Below are 23,064 nucleotides of genomic sequence, written 5' to 3'. Positions count from 1 at the left end.
ACTACAAAATCCCAACGAAATAACTACAGAAAATTTAGTTGACATCAGGCGGGAAACGTCCAAAACGTTTAGAACAAAGAAACGCGATTTTTTGAAAGCTAAAATTAATGAACTTGAAGATAATAGTAAAAACAAAAAACATTCGGGACATGTATAAGAGCATCAACGAATTTAAGAAAGGGTATCAACCTCATGCATATATATTAAAGAAAGCCGACGGAACAAGTCTCACTGATACAAATAGCATCTTTAACATATGGAAAGATTTCTTTGACGATTTGCTTAACGCGCAGCCAAAAACTGACGTAGGTAGAGGAAGGGAAATGCACATAGCAGAAACGTATTTTCATGAACCTAAGCGAACAGAAGTAGAAACTGCTTTTAAAAAATTAAAGTGACACAAATCTCCAGGTGTAGACAAAATTGCGGCTGAGTTAATTTTAGTTGGTGGGAAAAAAAAATGTAAAACGAGATACACAAACTCATTCTTCTTATCTGGCACAAGGAGGAGTTGCCACAAGAATAGAAAGAATCAATCATTGTTCTTATTCACAAGAAAGGCGGCAAAACGGACTGCAATAATAATCGAGGCATTTCTCTTATGTCAACATCTTATAAAATCCTCTCAAATATTTTATTAGCAAGATTGATCCCATATGCAGAAGAAATTATTGAAGATTATTAATGCGGATTTAGGCGAAATCGATCAACTATCGACCAAATATTTACCATTCGACAAATACTCAAAAAGAAGTGGGAATACAATACCCCGGGAATAAACTACTTACTCATTTTAGAAAGGCTTACGACTCGGTTAGGGAAGAAGCATTGTACAACATTCTTACAGGATTTGGAATACCGAAAAAGCTAATTAGATTAATTAAGATATGTTTAAATAAATCCCAAAGTAAAGTTCGGGTAGGAAATTTTTTGTTCACGAGCTTTCACGTCGAGAATGGCCTGAAAGAAGGAGATGTGTTGTTGCCATTATTATTCAACTTTGTTCTGGAATCCGCTAAAAGGAAAATCAAAGATAGCAACCAGGGCCTAGAGTTGAATGGGGTTCACCAGGTTATGGCATATGCTAATGATGTAAATTTAATAGGGCATGATAGGAGAACAATAGAAAAAATGCAGAGGTCTTATTAAACGCGTGCAGGGACATGGGTTTAGAAGTAATGCGGAGAAGACTAAATACATGGAAGTTCGTCGGGATCGTAATACTGCAAATTATGGATGCGTTAAAATATCAAATAATGCTTTCGACAAAGTGGATACTTTCAAATATCTGGGATCAATATTAGGATACCTAACTATATTCACGAAGAAATTAAATATCGACTGAAAGCAGGGAATTCGTGTTACTATTCAGTTCAAACTATTTTGTCATCTCGAATTCTGTCGAGCAATTTGGAGCTTAAAATATATAAAACGATAATCATGCCTGTTGTTCTGTATGGTTGCGAAACATGGTCGCTTACTCTGAGGGAAGAACATAGACTGAAAGTATTTGAGAAGAAGATGCTCAGACGATTATTCGGACCCAAGAGGAACAGAAATGGGGAATGGCGGAAACTTCATAACGAGGAACTGCATAATTTATACGGTTTACCAAACATTGTTAGGGTCACCAAGTCTAGGAGACTCAGGTGCCAAGTCATGTAGCCAGAATGGAAGAAAGTAGAAACGCTTTCAAAATTTTAACGGGATATCCAATCAGAATGCGACCATTAGAAAGGTCTAGACACAGACAGGAAGGCAATATTAAGATGAACCTCGCAGTAATAACACGGCATTAAACCTCCCAGTTCCATAGGGCATAGAGTTACCTAGTACTGGAATATAACACGAACCATGTTATGAACACACTTCTGCGTTCGAGGAAAACACTAAACCTGAAACAAATTGTTAATGTCGGGGGCGCTCCACCACTCGCATCTGCAAGGAGGAATCGTAATAGATTATGAAAAGCTGGGAAACCGATACTTATTATTTTTGGTGAACAGAAAAGAGTAACATAGTTGAAAACATAGACATAGGTAGCAGCTATAATAGGTATGAGAATCAGTAGGTAATGTAACTATTAACACTAGCACAATCTCACCCATCACCAACAAGTCCTAAGTTCTCGCTTCCAAAACAACAGACCAAGGCCATTCGTCTTCTATCGAAAAAGAACTCATCGAAGTCCCCAGAACAAACTCCTCTCAATGGTTTTGTTCTCGACTCGTGTGTAATGTAAGATAGGAAGCGTTGAAAGATTTCCACGTATGGTCAAAATTCACTGTAAAATATTACTAAATACCAAGTCACCTTGCCCTCTGTATTCTGCCATTACTATGTCCACATATCCACACCAGCAAGAGGACAACATCGGCGTCTTCTTCTATGTGGCAAAAACTTACCGCATCACAAAATCTGGAGAAGAATTTCAAGCTCGGCAGATCTCACAAGCTTGACTTCAAAACATCGTGTAGGATTGTAAAGGTGGCTTTTCACAAAGCACAACGTTGCATGACTTGTGAGACACATGAGGAAAGAACAGATCATTGGAAAGGGCAAAGTTAACACAATAATCGAATATAATGCACAAATCGAAGGTCAATAATTGAGGGGAAAATAGTTGCAATTAAGGAAGGCAAATGTAAATATTAGGGGGGGGACATTGTAGTCTAGTGGTGATAGCGTTGGACCCATGCCCACATGGTCCCGGGTTCGATTCCCGGCCAGTGCTTCCCATTTGCGGCGTCCATCCAACGTCGTGAGGCAAACTGGGGAGTCATGTAAATGAAAGACGTGATGGCCACTAGGTCTAGAAAGCTCCTGATACGCTGTTAGTGATAGAGTGACGCAGCACGCTGACAACGTGCTCGTCGCTAGGCTATACGTAGTTCAGCCAGTCGCTGACAGGTGGCGTTCGAGCGGCTGAGGTTTACTGGTTTTACGCCAAGTAGTTTGGTTTAAAAGTAAATATTGAATAGTGGAAAGAGATACTGCTCTAAGGTATATTGCTGTAAGTTACAATTAATAGATTTTTTTCAATTTTCAATGACAACAGACTAATTAAATTATGAGAAGCTTGGATAACAAAGTAAAGGAACTTGTGTATTCATGTCGTGACGTCACGGAATGATGATCCTCCAAAGCGACAATGAAACTCCAGGGTAAATGTTCCGATGTAAACAGATTGGATTCCGTGTACAGCTGGGCTCACAATGATGGTAAAGTTGAAATAAATAAACCTGCATTCCTTGTCTGGGTGCTCAGGGGACTATTCATACAACAATATCAATCAAACTAAACAAACTGAGATGCGTTGGGGCCGAAAAAATAGAGAAAAACGTGTGTTTGTGACACAAAAAGTACGTCGTTCGTTGCCGACAATAATTCATAGTTTATATTCAGCTGGGAATGAAATAAAAATGAAATCTTTTGTTTAATTTCCCACGTTTTTCCCGTTAAGCCTAAGGGAGACAAATGATTAAGGTAAGTGAATGATGATGCAGAAATTAGTGGAATGAGAATGTGGGAGGAAACGAGAGTATCCCGAGAAAACCCACAGACACGACGTTGTGCACCACCAGAGATCAAACCAGGGCAACACGTGCTAGAGGTAAGCGCTCCACCACTGAGCCAACTTGTCCATATTCAGCTCAAACAGAATATTTATCTACAGGATGTACCAGAAGTAGTAACTCATCATTTGAGCGATCAGTACATTTTTATTATTAAACAAAAATGGCATGAAACAAAATTGTAGATACAGAGAAATGATGTAAAAATCAAGTGCTTTACAGTATCTAATCCCTATTCTCCATTTGGAGGTCCACCTGGTGGCCATTAACATCGATGCATGCCTGCATCCGGAGGCGAACATTTCTGCACGCATCTTGGTACATCGGAAAGCGAATGTTGTTGAATTCCTCAGTGATTCGCGCCGTCAATTCCGCAACACTGTTTATGGGTCTTGCATATACCTTGTCCTTCAAATGTCTCCATAGGAAGAAGTTGGAAGGGATGAGGTCTGGTGACCGTGGCGGCCATTCCACTATTGCCCGGCGACCAATCCGTTGCCCAAGGAAGATGTTCAAAAAGTCACAGACAATCCTGGCAAAGTGTGGTATAGCACCGTCTTGTTACTACCACAATGTGTCAAAATCACCCCTCTCCTGCAACAGAGGTACTGTATCACAGACTCCTCCAGTAAGTTCAAGTACGTCTCCCCGGTCATCGAACCACACCTAACTACAAGTGAGTCACTACTTCTGGGACACCTCGTATTGTTGTATGTCTTCTCAGTGTGTCACAAATAATCCTAACAGTGACGCATATACTACTTGTAAAAAAAATATATGATACGGTAGCCAGGGGCAAAAGAGCAAGTGTCCCTCTCCGGTACTTTTGACGACCCCCAGACATGTTGTAATGTAGGCCAAGTAACATAAAAGTACTGTTTTCTGTATACAAAAAAAAAGCTGCTCTCCAAAAAATTATTTACCCATCCGTTTCCCCTCCTCACAAGAAATCAAAGTTGACGTCGTCACTGCTACGATACTGAAAGGAAAATAAAGAAAAATGTGCTTATCAGATGGCGACTTATTTCTAGTTGTGGATAGATGGTTCAGTTCATTCTCAGAGAAGTTGCACAGATTAAAATATCAAAGCTACAAATCGTTCATTTTGGTACAAAACCAAAGACTTAGCAGCACTCATAATGTTTAAGTTGAGGCGTCTTTTTCTTGGAATTTTTTGTTGATAGTTAATTGTTGAGCAAATGAAACTTTTGAGGATCTTTGTGCGTTTTGTGTTTGTTTACACAGTACTTCTCCTAGTATCTTTGAGTAATCCATATCAAATTCTGCAATTTCAAAGGTCAACAAAGGGTAGGATCTTACGACAAGACTTTAAGAGTCGACAACCACGTGTAGGAATGGTGGCCGAAAAATTGTACAATATACTTCACAATGGAATGTACATATTGTTATCTCTCGTTATCGCATGTATGTGATAGTTCAACATTTTGTCACAAGAGCACTACTTCGGGATGTATGGGACCTTGCGATCGAATTATGAACTTCTTGAGTAAGACACTTCCTATTAAACACCTTGGTACCGTTGATGAAGTCCAAACTCAACGTTGAACAGCTATTTATTGCTTTTGCGTTCATATTTGCTTTTGTATAAAGTGAATAGGTAGTGTTTTCAGGAACTTCCATGATGAAAGGAAAGTATTGCGAAACAATAACTTACAAATGTATTACTCAACAATCCAAAACTTCTTGAAGAAATTCATTATGCAGAACTTGTTTCCGATCTATGTAACGAAATTAAATATGTCTTATCTTATCAAATACCACGTCGCTGGCATCGGCGAAAGCGAAGTTCCTGTTAGGGCACGCTGATACGAAGTACAGTCAGGTCGAGAGAAGTCCATTCCCACTGGCAAGATTTTCAGAGAGCGTCCACGATGAGAGGCCGTCTACGTCAAAGGGCCATTTTCAACAACCCAAAGGCATAATACTCCATTAGCAAGGCGTCAGGTGACTTAGTAGGGATGTCATTGTACGGAATGACATGTATTTCTATTGTGCGTTCGATATCGGACAAAACTTGGCGGTTGAAAGCAGATAAATGGTTTAACACCTTATTCTGATGCAGCCATACCTTATGAGGATCTGCACCATAGAGAGCTTGGATGTCGGTGCGAAACAGGGGGTTCAAGAAAGTCGGCTGATAGAAGGCTTAATTAACTTTGACATTTTTAGCTATGTGGTGGATGGTTAACTTTCTATTGCAACTACAATTATCACGAAGCCCTTGGGGGAAACTTTCCACCGTTTCCTGATACCATGGTTCGAAATATTTTTCTCCCCGTAGGTGGTAACATATGCCCGAACTTTCTTGCAGTCACTCAGATAAACGTATACCTCATCTAAAATGACCACAAATTTTCATCTTTCACCTGCAAGGTAGTGCTCATACAGCTTACAACTGTTCGTGGCATGTTCAGCAATGCTGCAACAACAACTTACACTCTCTACCTTTACGTCATTTGTTTAGATTTAAATCCCAGTTAATAATATTGTTCACCACTCACACTGAGGTTCCCAATTTCACTCAAGCATCTTCACTTTCTGAACTATCTTTGAGGAACCACTCGGAGTGGTACGTGAACTTCCCTCTTTCTTGCCCTTTAGAAGCAGTCTCAGTTTACCTTTGCCGTTTTGAGTGGAGATGCCTTTTGTGAAACCACACTTCTTACATTGCTCTGTTATCTGATAATAGGTGCACTTTACATAAAATGTACTGTTCCCAGTATGGTGGTATTAGCAGCACCATTTTATGCACTAGACACGGGAGCACACTGCACTGCATTTCTGAAGAATCTCCTTCACTGTTGTGATTCAGCGCATCTCTATTTGTTTCTCTGCGACGCTACAGTCGCACGTCAAATTCGTTACCATAGATTGGAAGAAACAAGTTCTGTATAGCAGATTATGGTATTTTGTAAGTACTTAAAAGTTACATAGAAAATGTTATCTTTCAAGTTTTGCAGTATGTTCAAAAATATGCTGTAAATTTCAAGGAACAGCTTTAAGAAAACTAGCAAAATATCATAGTGTGCCCTCTTCTTTACCCAATTATCATTTGACCATATAGTGTCTCCTTTAAAATTAGTGAACAAATATAAATAATAATACCTATGTGTAAAGAAAGTTATATTTTCATTTTCAAAGGGAATACCAAAACTATTAATGTATATTTTAAATTTCAATTTTATTGTTTAAAAAAAAGTAGTAATTCCAAAGTTCTTCCTGTGGGTTTAATTTATTATTTTTCTTTTGACTGCACACAGTACAGTGATAACTGATGAAGATGATACGATACAATCCAACTTATATGCATATTTAACATGTGTCTGTTTTAAACACGCCTTATAGTCAACAGTGTTTAAGTTTTTAAAAAGTTCCATATTTAATAATCAAAGCAATTAATAAACGGTTTCATACTTAACTTTCGTACGATTTGCAGCACCTCAAAAGGAGAGCTTTAAACGATATTTTTTTATTCATATATCAATCTAACTATTTATCTATTAACTATCTATCTATCTATCTATGTATATATATATATATTTATGCATATCCAACTATAGCACATAGTATATTAATATTTGCTCGTTTTTTTAAAAAATAAACGATCCACACTATGCTTCCAATTTACTTTGAATTCTCAGATTATTTACTATATAGTTGTTGGAGCATATCACTGTCAGCACTAATTTGAAATCAAGTCTTAGTATGTTGACAACTTTTAACTATTAATACGTCATAATATTCTTTCCTATCAGAATGCAACACCACAGTCCAAAAGAAGAATGTTAAAGATACAACATTTCATAGCAACATAAGTATGTTGTGTTGTGTATGCTCCATCAATCTGAAGTTATTTGCCACGTCACGTCGCGAAAGATTTAAAATTATTTTCTTTTGTTACTTTAACATGCGGTAGGTGACAATCTCACAATCTCAGTTTACTTTTGCGCAACATTATTTGGTTTTATATTAAATGACTATATACAAAACAGGGTCTCTGACATACTGTGGTATAGACTAGTGTACAATGAACTCATGCAAGTGAATCAGTAACCTCTTCTTAAGCTAGAAACAAGCAGTTTCTAAAACAAACTGCAACCATGAGGAAAAAGCAGGTACGAAAAATGGTTACTAAGGCACACACCTTTTTTTCTATTATGCTACAAATAATTATATCAATTTTGTATGACATACATCAAATACATTTCCTCAGATACAAACAAAAAGTAATACAACTAAAGTGCTCTTTATAATTACATTTGATGGTTTTCACCATAAATGTACAAAAATTCATATTTTTGTAATGCCCTTATTGCCTTGAATAAAACAAGATATTATATATTCACATTTGTAAATGATTGGTCACCTAACGGTGAAAAGGAATATGTACAGGCGTGTTGTGTTTATTGATATCACTTTTTCCAATCTGACTCTTTTGATTCAAAAGTGTCGAAAAGAAGCTGCTTTTTCGATAAAAAGAAATATTAAAATATCTAGTTAAGAAGAAGCTATAATGTTAAACATTTGCATGTATTCTACATTTTATTTATATGTATTGATATTGTGTTTTGCTTAGGTGTATAACAAATGAAGGGGAGGGAATATCTGACATATTTGAGATTTATTATTATTATTACTATTATTGTTTTCGCTTTTATTATTATTATTCACTGAGCTCTCTGAAGTTGAACTTAACTCCTGATTAAGATTAAAATCAATCAGGGTTTTAAATATCTTGTCACACCAGTGTAAACAAACTTGCTTCCAAAAGCGAAGTAAATACGGCTGCATTGAAATAGCTCTACAACTTCAACTAGTTTCAATGACCTATTAATTTTACTAGGTGTTCTATACCTAAGAACTATACAACGTGACAAGCTGTAATGCTGTACAAACTATATGTGTAAAATATTTTATTAGAGGACATTAAATAAAAACAAGGGTTCATGTACAATTTTATTGCTTTTTGCATTGTCCCTCATCATGAACCATCACATGCCATTAAAAAAGTAATTAAAATGCAACATGGCAAAACAATTATCAATTAACTGAGATAAATTAATGTGTACATAAAGATTGTATTTTACAAGCATAGTTGAGACAAATTAATATATCTATATCTATATAGATCTATGTACAATATTTAGGGTAACATCAAAAGAACTTTAGTGCATTCCATGGCACGAGATAGAGAAGCAAAATATATGTATATGTATATATTGATGTGCATATTTGGTTAGCATACGAAGCACGGAAGGAGATTAGAACAATCCACTAGGAAGAAACAGAAAAACTTATATAGATAAGAAATGAAAACATTACAGACAAGTGAGTCAATAGATATGGTTCACATTCATTCATTCATCCTTCAAAAACCTAGGCTAAAATTTTTCGTTCAGAGCTGAATGAAAACAGTTCAAATCACATGTTTCATTTTTTTTTTCTTAAATTGCTTCTATATGAGAAATCTCGAATAATCATTTTGGCTAACACAATTTTCAATAAAATCAGACATTATTATCAAATTAAAATATATATTATATATATATATATATATACTGAATATTTATATACGTATTAGAGTTCACCACACTGTGCCTTCTAGTTGTATATCATTTACAATATCCACAATCCTGACTAGATATGTTAACCTATTATAACAGCTTGTACGGGACACACACAGGAAACCTGAATTCAGAAGGTTAAGTACGAGAGATGCAAATCATTATTTTAATGCACTTCTGGAATATGTACACTTTCGAGCATGAGAGTAACTTAAGTAGCATGGTGTCAGATCCCATTGCTGTTTTGACTAGAAGCATCAGAATTCGTCGGAAGCTGCTAAATATTTACATGGACAACCCACCACAACTAGAGCTTAGAGATTGAATACTAAAGTTTTGTAACTGTATCTGAAAAATCACAGCTATATAGTAGGTACATGAAGAATATTTTAGAACATTTAGTCACACAAACTATGTTAAGTATCCTTCAAGTGAATCACAAATTGAATCACATAGTTAACATTAATCAAGTGAAATTGATTCACAAGGCATTCGTTAGTCTCTGATTGGATGGCAGAGCTCTTTATATTAATTCGCTAAAATTGCTATAAGGACTACCATTTTTCAACAATACACAGTTAACAATATATCAACTGCAATTAAAATTCTTTAACATACTTTTTCTACCATTATTGTTTTTCTCCAACTACGCTAAAAAAAATCTTTACCATAGTCACAAATAATCCAATGATCATAACAGGCGTTATATATTCCACTTTCTTTTGACTAGAACTCAGGATGTTTTAAAGCAAAATGCAAAGGATAAGCCTCCTTCAAAGAATAAAAACAAAAAGTTCCTTCTGTTGTTTTCTCTCGCGTTTATTAACCACTTCATGAACTTCATCATGGCCTAAGTTTCGTCAATGTATTGGAATGTTACAACAAGATACGTTCATAACCTCAATGAATGCCTCATAAGATTATCATATATTTTTTTTTTGTTTAAATATAAAATTGATACTTTACGACAAGCTTCTATCATTCTGTATATATATATATATACACTGTATGTATATATACTTTTTGCACAACAAACACTTCACTCCCTGAGAAATAAAGAAGAAAGAAAATGGCTCAAGCCTATGTTGTACTGCATTTAAAATTAATAAGGACACCGAATTGTGTCGTCCCTGAATAGCATGTCATTTTTTATAACTACAAGATTTGCATTCCTTTAAAAATTATATAATGTAAAGGGATGCATAGATAACTTTCACCAAATCTCCCACAGAGTCCATACTATGTTTCCTGTGTTCATTTACCCAAATACATTACATTTATTTACATTTTCAGAGTAAAAAATGGAATATATATCTATATCTATTCGTAAATTGAAAATGAGAATTCCTGTAATTTGTTCAAGGTTGTCACCCAATACAGACACTCAAAACCGAAGACGTGTCTGCTGTCACAAAAATTCCAAGATGAAGATCTGACACATGCTAAAATGGAAGTCAAATATTATGTAGAGTAACATCGTAGTTAGTTAACCACCCAAGCAGCAATGAAGTTCAATTCGTTCATTCTACATTCACTAAACACAAGTGAAAATTCCAAAATAGCGTTCATCCCCAATGCTTCCAGAAAGTATACTAAATCATTTCTAAATTTAGTAATTCAACTTTGAACCAATTTGTAGATAAATTATCAATATTTTTGTAACTATTTTGTTTAAGGAGGCCTAATTTTTAAATTTATTTAGATGAACATGATATACCCTAAAAACCTGTATAATCCTCATGTTCTAATTTGGCGTATAATTTCTTTGTCCAGAAATATTGGTTTAATGAATTTGTATTTTACTTTTATGTCAACATCACAAGAGCCCAAGATATGTGTCTAGAACAACAAAATCAATAACTGCAACCCCAGTAAACAATATTCTTATTGATACATTACTTTTTGATTTGCTACTTGGGTAGTTATACAACATGAAAAATAGAAGATGACGAAACATTGCCTTCCAGATACAAGAACAACAGTAGGTTTAAAATTTAAAGTTTTTCTTTTTTTTTTTTTCATAATATTAAATATCCAAGGCATGGAATTAAGAAAAGTACACATTCACGCCTTTCTTTAAACGATGATTAATATTCAATACATTCTTTTGTTTGTTTAATTCTTTGGTCTCAAAATGAAGAATCATGTTTCGAAGTAAGAAAAATAACGCATTCATTCAAGAACTGTAGTAATATTTCACGTAGGAAAATGTGATAAAGATTCTTCAGAATATAGTCAGGAAAATGATATAATTCTCTGTCATGTGCCTTTTCAAGATGCCATTTAATCAAAAATGGGAGTATGGTTAGAGAATAGAGGGGTACAAAATACATAAAACCAAATTCCCTGGTGCTGCAGATAAAACCTAAGACGAGTCACCCAGTTTTTACTTGAGTAATGCCTGGTTAGAACGTCAACTTTCAATCCTTTATTTCTGTTTCTAGACAGCAGTTAATTACCTCTTAGTTTAAGTAGATCTCCAATTGCTTCAAGATCCTAAATAAAAAAAATTTTGCACCTACTGGGAATCAAACCCAGAACCACACATGCTAACCATTGAGCTAAATAACAGCAATGAGAGTCAATGTGCTGACCACACACTGCCCAGCAAAAATTGTCTACAACGCCAGGGATTTTAGTGTAAAAGAGGTAGTGAATGAAAATTATTACACTGGACAGCAAATGACAATAAGAAGGGAAATCAACAAGAAGAAGTGATGGCATAGGTTATTTTCATTAATATATAGATTGCATTAAATTACTTGCTTTGTATGGTATCACCAAAAAGGTCTTACCGAACATACCGAACTAAACCACACTTCACTAAACATTTACATATATGAAATTATGCTAAAAATGGTAAAAAATTAGATTAATCCTCCCCAATTTTAAACACTATCAATGTGAAATAAAAATCTGTGTGGAAAATGCATAACAAACAGCCAATAATTCACTGTATGAACATGTACCCATGCACAAACATGTAAAATTTACTTATAACAAAGGTATGTTCACTCTTAAATAGTCAACGATACATACTTGTAGAGGTTTTTCGATAAAAAGAAAACATGTTTATGTACATAGCTTATTATTTTTTTTTTCAGATCAAACCATGAAGAACATTTGTCAAATATGACTTACAATATTTACAAGATACTCTCAATCTGATCGTATGGCCCCAGAATGCATGCACTATGCTACTTAGAATATGCCAAAGGCAAAATAATGAATGAGAAGTGGTTTCCAAAATATGAAGCACAAGGTTTCAATTACATATTTGTTTCTCCTAATATCAGGAGATGTCTGTGTATATTATATATGTATATATTATATATGCACAATCACAGACACAAATACATACATTTTATTTTTGACATTGATATGTATGAATGTGTGTGTGTTTTCGTGCATGTATGTCATATGCATGTGAATTTCATGCATATACATATATATATATATATGTTTATTTGTTTGTATTTAATAATAACGCAATTTCTGGGACAATGAATCACAGGCATAGCTCAGTCATCATACAAACCTAAAGCACGCCATAATAAGGTCAATAGTGGCATCTATTATAACAACAAGGTAAAATATTTATTACAAGCAAACAAAAATCTAGAACCAGCTGCCACCTCCAAATTTACTTGTCAACCCCCCGATTCCCTTGCCAAACATATTTCCTACACGTCCTACTACATTAGATGTAACATTACTAATTTTTGCTACGTAATTGCCGTCCTCTCCAAACGTTTGCCGTATAGTGACTTTGGGTTTCCCTCTTTCTCCATCATCATCTATACCAGTTTCTGGATAGCCCCTGAAAAATATACACAAAGCAGATTCTTTTAATGCTCTAAGGACTAAATATTTCCATTCCATAATCTAAATTCAAGAAGAAAAACAGTTGAGGATGTTCCAAGAGCATTGCCAGAACGAACTTAAAAAGACTGGAGAGATGGAGCGGGAAGGATAACTGTCATTGTTCCTACATGTAAAAGTAAATCTTTTTATCCACACCTTCTGTTTCTCGCAAAATATAATCTCTCTATGACTTAGGTTCCCGAGATATAGCTCCTCTCCCGAATCTCCCGAAATCGAAACTATTTTTGGCCAATATCTCCGGAACGTTAAGTCATAGAGAGATGATATTGGTGTTAATCAATATCTAAGAAGATAGTAAACATTTTGGTACCGATATTAACTAGTGGCCACCGGTTACTGTTTGGTACCAAAATGTTCACCATCCTCTTAGGTATTGATCGACACAAATATCATCTCTCTATAACTTACGGTTCCCGAGATATGGCTCCTTAAATCTCCGGAAATCGGCCATGTTTGGCCAATACCTTGGAAACAGTAAGAGTGACGTGAAAAATTTCATCACTTTCTTAGATAGTTTTTGATGCTCTATCGAATGGAGGGCTCAAAATTGAAAAATTCACAAATAACAGACACACACGTAGACATAGAGAACTCAGTAACGAACCTTTTAAGTTCGTTGATAATTGAACAAAATAGAATTTACTAATATGTATATGAGTACAGAATATTTACTTAACCATCTTTATAAACGATTCAGGGAGAAGCCGAGCTTCTGCTGTTTGTGGTTCTCCCTTTCAGAAATTATTTACATATTATAGGATGGCGGGTAAATATTTAATATAGTAGATAACACACAATTAGATATGATTACAAATACTTAATAAGTTCATAATAATAATAATAATATATATATTGGCTTTATTTTATTTTTCGGTGCTGTGAACAGCTCATTGGCAAAAATACAACACTATGTTAAAACCATTATACAATCATTTAAAACAGACCAGAAAATTTGTAGTATAGAATCAGTATTAAAGCATATTAAGGCCCTTTATAGAAGATTAATATATTAAAATTACAAGATGCAAGCTGATTATAAAACAACAATTTTAGGAATGATTCAAAAAATGGATCAAAATATTGTGATCTTGGCCAGGAATTTTAGGAATGATCCAAAAAATGCATCAAAAGACTGCGATCTTGACCAATAATTAGTTTTGGATCAGGGGCCACAAAATTTTTTAACAGACCCTAAATCGATTTTTAAAATTTTTTTTTATTTATTTATTATTATTATTATTTTTTTTTTTTTTACGGAATAAGCACATCATACTAAGTTAAGTGATAGTTTGCGTTTGGCTACACTATATGTAGTTCTCCACATATAAGGCCTACAAGAAAATTTTAGATTGAAATATATTGGATGTTGATCCAACATGATTAAAATAGAAACAGTCAATATCATAATATACTATTTACAGAACTGTGGAAATTAAAGCTTCATTTAACCATCGTTTAAAGAATGAGTCAACCTTGCTCAAAATTACATATCCGGTATGCAAAAGATTCTTGTTACTTATTGTCGTATTTTCACATAAAAGATTAGTTCTTTAAATAAAATATTATAACTAAAGATATTCTGAAAATAAATAAACAAATAAATAATAATAATAATAATAATAATAATAATAATAATAATAATAATAATAATAATAATAATAATAATAATAATAATAATAATAATGACACACTAACATGGTATTGTCTCAATTTTCAAATGTGTTTCTTAAATTTGCTAAAAGTTTGTCGTTCTGTGATACTCAGGGGAAGGGCGTTCCAGGCCCTAATAAATTGGTACCTGGTACTTTTGATACCATAATTTAATCGTGGTCTTGGTTTTCCAAGTTCTTTGTTTGTCTTTGCACGTGTACTAACTGAGTGCTTTATTTCAACTAATTGTGATTAAAACATAATTGCATCTTTATTGAGAATTCTGTACATCTGAGCAATTTATCGTATACAAATAAAATTTATTTAATTTTAATATGTTCAGTTCGTGGAATAGCGGTTCCGTATGCGCAAGAAAATGTTCCTTTTTTATTATTTTATTACCTTCTTCTAAAAAACGATCAGCTTATATTTAAACTAGGCACTAAAATTTCTATACCAGACTTCGATTCCGCATGAAAGGTATGGGTGGGTGAATGCACAGTAATATATTCTTGCGATTTATTCCGGAAATATTTTCGATATTTTAAACGTTATCCGGGTATGTAGTTGTCGTTCTTGTATTTGAGAACAATCAATCAATTCATGTTGGGATTTGTATGACCATGTGCTTCAGCACTGTCCTTGTGACCTTAAACTAATGCAACCTGAACATGACTTACGAACGTAGTATTCAAGTAGGCCAGCTTAGTAAATTTAACTACCATCACCATGAAGTCTGTTTCCAACAAGAAATATTTATTTTAAATAATATAATTACGACAGATTATGACAGAAAATGCACGTGTTGCACATGCAGATCTTTTCTAACAACCAACGAAGAGGAAAGAGAAGAAAAAGTGACAAATGACAAAATGAAGAAGGGGTGGTGTACAAGACAAATGTAAAAAATGTGTTACGAATTACATACGAGAGACAAGGAAGATATTGGAAGAAGGGATTAAACAACTTCAAGACGACGTTAGATTAAGCAGAGAAAACAATGCGATTTATAAACATCTAAGAGAATCAACACATGAAACAGATTGAGAATGTGTATAAGAACTAGAAAGGGAAAGCATTATACGAAAATGAAAAGAACACAGTGCATAAGAAGAGAAGAACATGAGAGATTAATGAAGTGGAGAAACTATAAATGATTTCAGGCCCGTATTTATATATTGTGCTCCCCTGTACTCTAAATAATTCGCCCCCCGGCACAAACTTATGTCTCAAACAAGGAAACAAGTTGCGATTTTGCAGACATACCAGCTCTTGTTCAGCAGCAGTTTAGGTATTACAAGTTACAAAAGTTACAACGTAATTTTAAATGGTTTAATTCTCTCAATGATGATTATGATGTGATGTTCTGCCCGAAGGTCCCTGGGCAAGGTGAACCCATGTTAGTTTGCCATTGCCTTCCATGGGATGATGACGATGTACTAAGGACGGGGCCGACAACTTATCTTGGGATCCAAACGACTTCTGCCCCCACCGGCAATTGAACCTGGAACCCCTTGATTACAATGCAAGAGCTTAACAACTCATCCATTGGGGACACGTTCTCTCAATACTGGCATGTAATTTATTCTTGTAGGTTTTAATTTACTGTCCGAAGAAAATGCATTTTACTTATTCTTAATCAATCGTTATGTCATTTTATATTTCATAATTTCACTTGAATTATGATTGAATTTCTTAATTTAAAAAAAAAAAAAAACTAGGCAGTGTTTTTGACATTGTTTGTTTGAACTTATCACATAATTAAAGATTATAGTGAGTTTGGTAAAAAGCATTTTATAAAACTACATATGTAAAGAATATGACATAATGAGTGTGGATTCTTTCATATGTTTTAAAGCTACTCCAACGAATAAGAGAAACTCTTTCCAAAATATTTGCAAATAAACTTTTTTCTCCTTTTCTCATGTTTTAGATTACTTGATTAAACACATTAACATATTTTCTCGCGCTTGTGCGGGACTCTGCGGGTTGCTAGTTTTAAATATTACTTTATTGTGAATCTTTAAAAAAAAATCCAAAATTTTGCCGCCCTCTAAATTCTGCCGCCCTGTGCTCGAGCACACAATAGCACTTACCCAAATAGGGGCCTGCATGATTTGTGAAACAAAGTATTAGATAGGATAGAGAAGAAAGAGAACAAAAAACTCAACATGCCGTGTACTGTGGAAAATGAGGACAGGGATAGCGCAGCTGTGACCCTAATTAAAAGATGAGCCATTAAAATTGTGAAAGTTTGAACAGAATTAAAAGTAGAAAGGGGGCACGGTGACTTAGTGGTAGAGTGCTTATCTCTGGTGCGTGGGGTCCCTGGTTCGATCTCTGGCCAAGTAAGTTTGTGGTGGACGACATTGTGTCCGTGAGTTTACTCGGGGTACTCCCGCGTCCTCTCACATTCACATTCCACCAATTCTTCCATCATCACTCACTTGCCTTATTCGTCCGTCTCCCTTAGCCTAAAGGACATAATCGTTAAACTGAAAGATTTCATTTTTAAAAGTTGAAATATGTACCTAATTAAAAATTTAGAGCTCTAAAAATGAAAGGAAGATTCTTATCAATTGTTAGAGGTGACGTCGTTTCATTTTCTGAAATATATAAGCAATAGCCTTAGATGGTACTTTCATAATGTGTTTGATAAAGGCAATGATATATTTCCAAAACTATGACATTGATTAGTAATTACAAGTGTTTTTGTGAAATTTTATTTTTATTTAATTAGAGGCATGAGAGAGTAAATGAAACGGTTAATTAACTCTGAAGTGTGATGTCTACTTATATTAAAGATTTACATTTTTTAAAAGTCAATAAAAAGAACATTTTTTTCTGCACTAAGAAAACTTGCTGGTATTGTTACATTAAAAAATGTTGAACCCATATTACTTAAAATCGATTCCTTATTGCTTTAGTTCTCTCCAAGATTACTGCCTATTAATGGATATAGTGAACAAATAGATAACTCATAGCAACAACAATAATACGAGGGTCGCCCAGAAAGTAAAGAACGTTATTGGCATGGTTAAATAAAAACAAAAGGTATCACCACAAAACTTCATTTACAAAGCCACAGGACCTTACTCGACTTTCCTAAGTAATCGCCAAAGTTGTCAAGACACTTGTTATAACGTGGGACCCGTTTTTCAATGCCGATGTTATACTCGTCTACCGCCAAAGATTTGAGCCAGGCTGTCACTATTTTATGTAGGAGCGATCGTGAAATTTGTATAGAAGATTCGTGTAAAGTGCTCAAAGTGAAACGTCTGTTTTTTTTTTGTTTTTTTTTTTAATTTTTTCTTAGACTTTTTCCTTCAATTCTTCCGTAACAAGTGACGGCCTCCTACTCCGATTTTCATCATGCACGCTGGTCCTTCCTTGATTAAACATAATGTACCAGTTCCTCACTAATGATTCGTTCATTGCACTATCACCATAAACATTCTTTATTTGCCTATAAATTTGAATTGGCTTAACTTTGTGCGCGTTCAGAAAACGAATGACACATCATACTTTACATTTGGTGGGATTTTCGATTGGCGTCGCCATTTTGAATCGCTGGAAGATAGAAGTAGCGTGACCGCATAACATTGAGACTTTTTCACTCTGAGGTGAAGGAAGGAGCTAACTGTCATGCACGCGATCTCAGTGGTGGGGGTCGGAGTCGTGTATGATGAGCAATCGTTCTTTACTTTCTGGACGGCCCTCGTAACTAAATATTTACCAAACAAAGGATAAAATACACAAACCAATAAAACTTACTCTGAATCCTCATTGTCTCTCTTGTTACTCATAGTAAGTGCACATGTGGCCTCTTCGGTCTGCATTCTTTGAGAGACAGTCTGATACGTCTTGGAGTTTAGCTTATCCTCCATTACACCTTGCAGCTCGAAGTCTGAATACAATTTCTGAAATGAATCAACAAAAGGACTTATAATAACTTACAATAAAATAAAATATTTACTTATTGATTCAAATCTTATACACAATCTATTATTGTATAGGATCAATGATGTATGGAGAACTTGTCACATTTCAATTTTATGTAATACAAGTCAGTAAGATACTGATTAATAAAAATGTTATTCCTTACTTATATCGATTTACGGAAATGTTTTTTTTTCTTTTACAAATTATTTATTCTTTAGTTCTAAAATATCGTTGTTAATGAGATTCTGCACATATCTAACTCGGCTTCATTGAGTACTATTGTACCTCTTTCGTTTAGTATTCGATTTATGAATGTTAAATATATTTCACTCATTCTGTACAATTTAATATTATTGTATAAAATAAATCGTGTTCCAATCTTTATTTAATGGTATATATATATATACTGTAAACTTTGAATATCCCTTTTGTTCATATCTATAGATGAAAAAAACTGCCTTTTTTGTTCTTTATAGGGTGATAGAGGTGCTTTTCCAATAGAAACCTTTTTCGTTTTCAAAACAACCGAAAATTTTACTTTTTAAGCTGTCCATACTGTTCTTATTCAAGTATCAATTCGTTTTCCTATAGTGGATTGTACAATTAAGGAAGTCCCTTACAACATTCCGTACTTGTGACTAGTATGTTTTGACTGTCTATCTTGACTATTTTATTGGCTGGCATTCCATTGCTTGCCAGATTGTGTCAATTATACAACTTAACATATCACAGATCTCACTTAAGTTTCTTAACTACCATATCAATGCCCGAGAGTTATAGAGACTGTCATAGATATTTTACGTGTCACCTAAATTCAAACCGGCAGAAAAGGAGAAAGTATCATAACAGATACAAAACCGCTTTTGTTTCAGCATAAAATTCTGTTTACATTTTGTTCTCCATTCGAACTATACTGTAAGCTTCAGGTATTCCAAAGATGGCCAATTTGTAACACTCCGTGTATCAAGATTCACGATATTCGTTGAAAATTTTCACGTTCTATTTGAAAAGCACAATGCACAATACTCAATCATGGATAGTAAATATAATTCGGATTCCATGTCAGACTGTAGATTCATGTTTCAATGGTTCTCAAATTAACAAGAAAGAAAAAAAAAATCAATTATTCTTTGAAGATCATACAGTGGATTCAGTCTTGGGTAAATTTGTTTAAAATATAACTCGTTACTGCTGCATTATTTTAAGATAAAACTGCAATTGAAAAAATACTTTGTGCTTACACAGAGCTGGCATTTCACTTTCAAATTTTTTCACTAATTTCTGGTCTCTTATGATAAACTACTTAAATTTTTCTAAATCAGAAAAGGAAGGATCTGCATATTTAATAGCTTGATTTTGTTATGCAACATCTGCTACCCTATTTCTTTTTTTTTTTTTTCTTTCTTTTTTCGCGTGATGTAGCTTTTCAAAGGTCAAAAAGTACCTTAAAAAGTACTAATGAAAAATCCAGTGGAAAATGAAGAATTCCATCCTACATATCTACTAACACATTGATCTTATATACTTCAGGGAAAAAAAGTCAGTGGTATTTAACTTGTAATCCCAAATACCAGTTTCTGAAAATCCACTCTCGGAAAATTTTGAGAAATGTCATTTTTCTTTTTTTTTTTCTTTTTTTTAAAGGACATCTTATTTTGAGGAAAAAAATCAAAACCTGACCCAGCAATAACATTAATAGCCTGTGCTGCAGTTTTGCCAATACATATCGTATCAGTGGTTCCCAACCCTTCTTGATTGACGACATACTTAACTGTAATCCCATACATCGTGACACCTTGTTTGATTTTTCTATTAAAATCTTTCAGTATAACGTCTCACGATTATGCCCTTTAGGCTAAGGGAGACGATGATTAAGGCAAGTAAATGATGATGGAAGAATTGGTGGAATGAGAATGTGGGAGGAAACGGGAGTATCCCCAAAAAATTCATGAACACGATGTTTCCACCACAAACTTACTTCGGTGGGGATCGAACCAGGGACCCCATGCACCAGAGGTAAGCGCTCTACCACTTAGCCACCGTGTCCCCAATTCCTATTACAGTTTTCACTTCTAAGAAAAATATTTTTTTTCTTCTAAAATGAGATACCTTAAAAATTTGGACAACATATTTTCAATTTTAGGCAAATTTTTTTCTTTTTTTCTTTTTTTTTTTTAGTTCTGAACAGGGATAGCATATTGAAGTTTGGAGTGAAGTGTTTACACAATTTTTGAAGACTTAGCTTATTTACTAAACCCTTTGCTGGTTCTTGGAATAAACCTAGGATTCCTGTTTACTTCATTTATTATGCTGTCAATTTGTGTTTCGTGGCTAACGCGTGATATAGTTGTAACGGAAATCATAGCTGCTTGTGTCTTACTAGCGGTAACAAATTGTCAAAATAGAATATAATGAAAATTATGGCTTTATCTCTAAACAGGAAACTGACTGGACACAACGAACTCAGAAATTCGTATTCGTGTAAGTTTTTAGTATTATTAAATGTCATTACATTACTTAAATTAGCCTATAAATTCATCAATTGTTTTATTTGCTGTTTTATTAGATTCTCATTCCAAACTACAAAGATGCATACATACAAAGATTATATCCACATTGAAATTTTCCCACAAAATTAAGATCCTTAAAACAAAAGCTGAAAAAGACTAGGACTAAGAACCAAATGTAACAAGTACCGAAATGTTTAAATAGTATGTGAATATTAGTTACACATTTCAAAATAGATCTCCCTAACACGAAAGAAGAAATAATTTAACAAGCTTAAGGCAGAAGATGTTGGAAATCTATCAACTAAGAGTGACATCAATCACCACCAAGATTATCAATCACCATTTTCCCAGCATTCACTAGCCTCTGTGTTTCAGCCTGTATATGTCCATACACTGTTTCAAAATTTCTGGTAAACACTTTACTGCTCTCCAAATCTCTCGATATATACACTTCACTAAGAGGCTGTAAACATAAACAAAATGAATTCTTTGTTAACTTTGGTAACAAAACTTTGAAAAGCAACAAAAGAAAAGAAAAAACTAAAACTAACAAAAGTTGTTTCTTTAACAAAATTAAAATCAATATTCTCTTCATGTAAATGAAATATAAAACTTTAGAGCAAACAATCAAGAAATAAATAATAAACCTAAATAATTTTGTCCCTACTTTTGTTTTCAAATAAAGAAAAAGTAATATTCCAATATGAAATAAACAAAAGAATGCCGTTACTATTGGAGAATCATCATAGAGACATTACATTAATTTTAAAATAATCTAATTTTAGTTCGGTGGTGTGTGCTACAACTTTGTGAAAGTGATTAGGCTCTAATCTAACAAATACACTTCCTTGTACTTTGTCAAAGACTTTTCCCCTGTACATATCTTTTGGGGTAGTGACGTAATTATTCCCTTTATCCGCCTCAATATGCCAGTTGTTACGTGTATTGTGTATTATTATGTGTACAGTGAGCTATAACAACTGGTATATTAAGGCGGATAAAGGGAATAAATACGTCATTATCCTAAGAGATATTTATTTACAGGGAAATTTTTTTGACAAAGTGCAAGGAAGTGCATTTGTTAGGTTAGAGTTTAATCTAATTTAATCTAGCTTGCTATGAAAGTATTCAAAGAGAATGAATAAGTAAATTAATTAATAACGAATAACAATAATAATAATAATAATAATAATAATAATAATAATAATAATAATAATAATAATAATAATAATAATAATAATAATAATAATAACAATAATAGTGAAACTAAGTGTATTTCACTCATTCTTACGGATTACATGTATTATTAGCAACATGGCAAAATGCTGCTTAGGATAACGACCGTGTCTTTCGTCACGTTGTAAAGAAAAAAATTTTTTTTCACTCTACTGTACATACCTTAATATCATATCATTAGCATATATTCAAAGAATTAAGATAATGATAATAGCAAAAAATAACGAAATCTAAATTATTTTTCATTAATAAAGAAAATTAGCATATAGTAAAAGAAAACAATAAAAATTAAAAGTATTGAAAAAGAAAAAGAATAAATTAGTTTTTTACTTCCACCTAATTGTTCCCACGAGAACTAAGGTACGATATCAGAAGAGCAATTTTCGATTGTAACATATTATGTTCTATTACATAATGGAATACATGTTTGGAGTCTAAGAAATACTTCCTTCTACATGTTGTTTCCACAAGTATCTCTAAATTCTTTTTCTTTCTTTCTTTCTTTTTTTTTTTTTTTAAGTTGTTTTTATATCTTTTGTATGTCTAGGTAACTTGTTATAAATTTGGATTGGACTACGTATTTTTAATACCATATACACCATAAATAGTTGTTTTGATGTGGTTTATATCAATTTCGTCTTTTTGTCTGGTATTATATATATATATATATGTGAATCTCTT

General features: G+C 33.7%; 1 protein-coding gene across 8 annotated transcripts in view; it reads right to left on the bottom strand.

Annotated features, from left to right (window-relative positions):
• Positions 1–6,758: 6,758 nt before the first annotated feature.
• Positions 6,759–23,064, bottom strand: part of Cadps (calcium-dependent secretion activator 1) — a 794,056-nt gene continuing 777,750 nt past the window's right edge. For all 8 annotated transcript variants that reach the window (XM_081761521.1, XM_081761520.1, XM_081761523.1 and 5 more), the window contains 2 exons: positions 18,470–18,615; positions 6,759–12,980 (listed from right to left, as the gene is read on the bottom strand). In XM_081761521.1, the coding sequence (XP_081617647.1) occupies positions 12,779–12,980; positions 18,470–18,615 (348 nt within the window). In that variant the 3' untranslated portion in view covers positions 6,759–12,778. The remainder of the gene's footprint in view (positions 12,981–18,469; positions 18,616–23,064) is intronic.

Source organism: Thermobia domestica, chromosome 6 (assembly GCF_964235325.1).
Source record: "Thermobia domestica chromosome 6, izTheDome1.hap1.1, whole genome shotgun sequence".
NCBI lineage: Eukaryota > Metazoa > Arthropoda > Insecta > Zygentoma > Lepismatidae > Thermobia > Thermobia domestica.
Note: the sequence above shows the minus strand (reverse complement) of the source record. Positions and strands in the feature narration are given on the sequence as shown.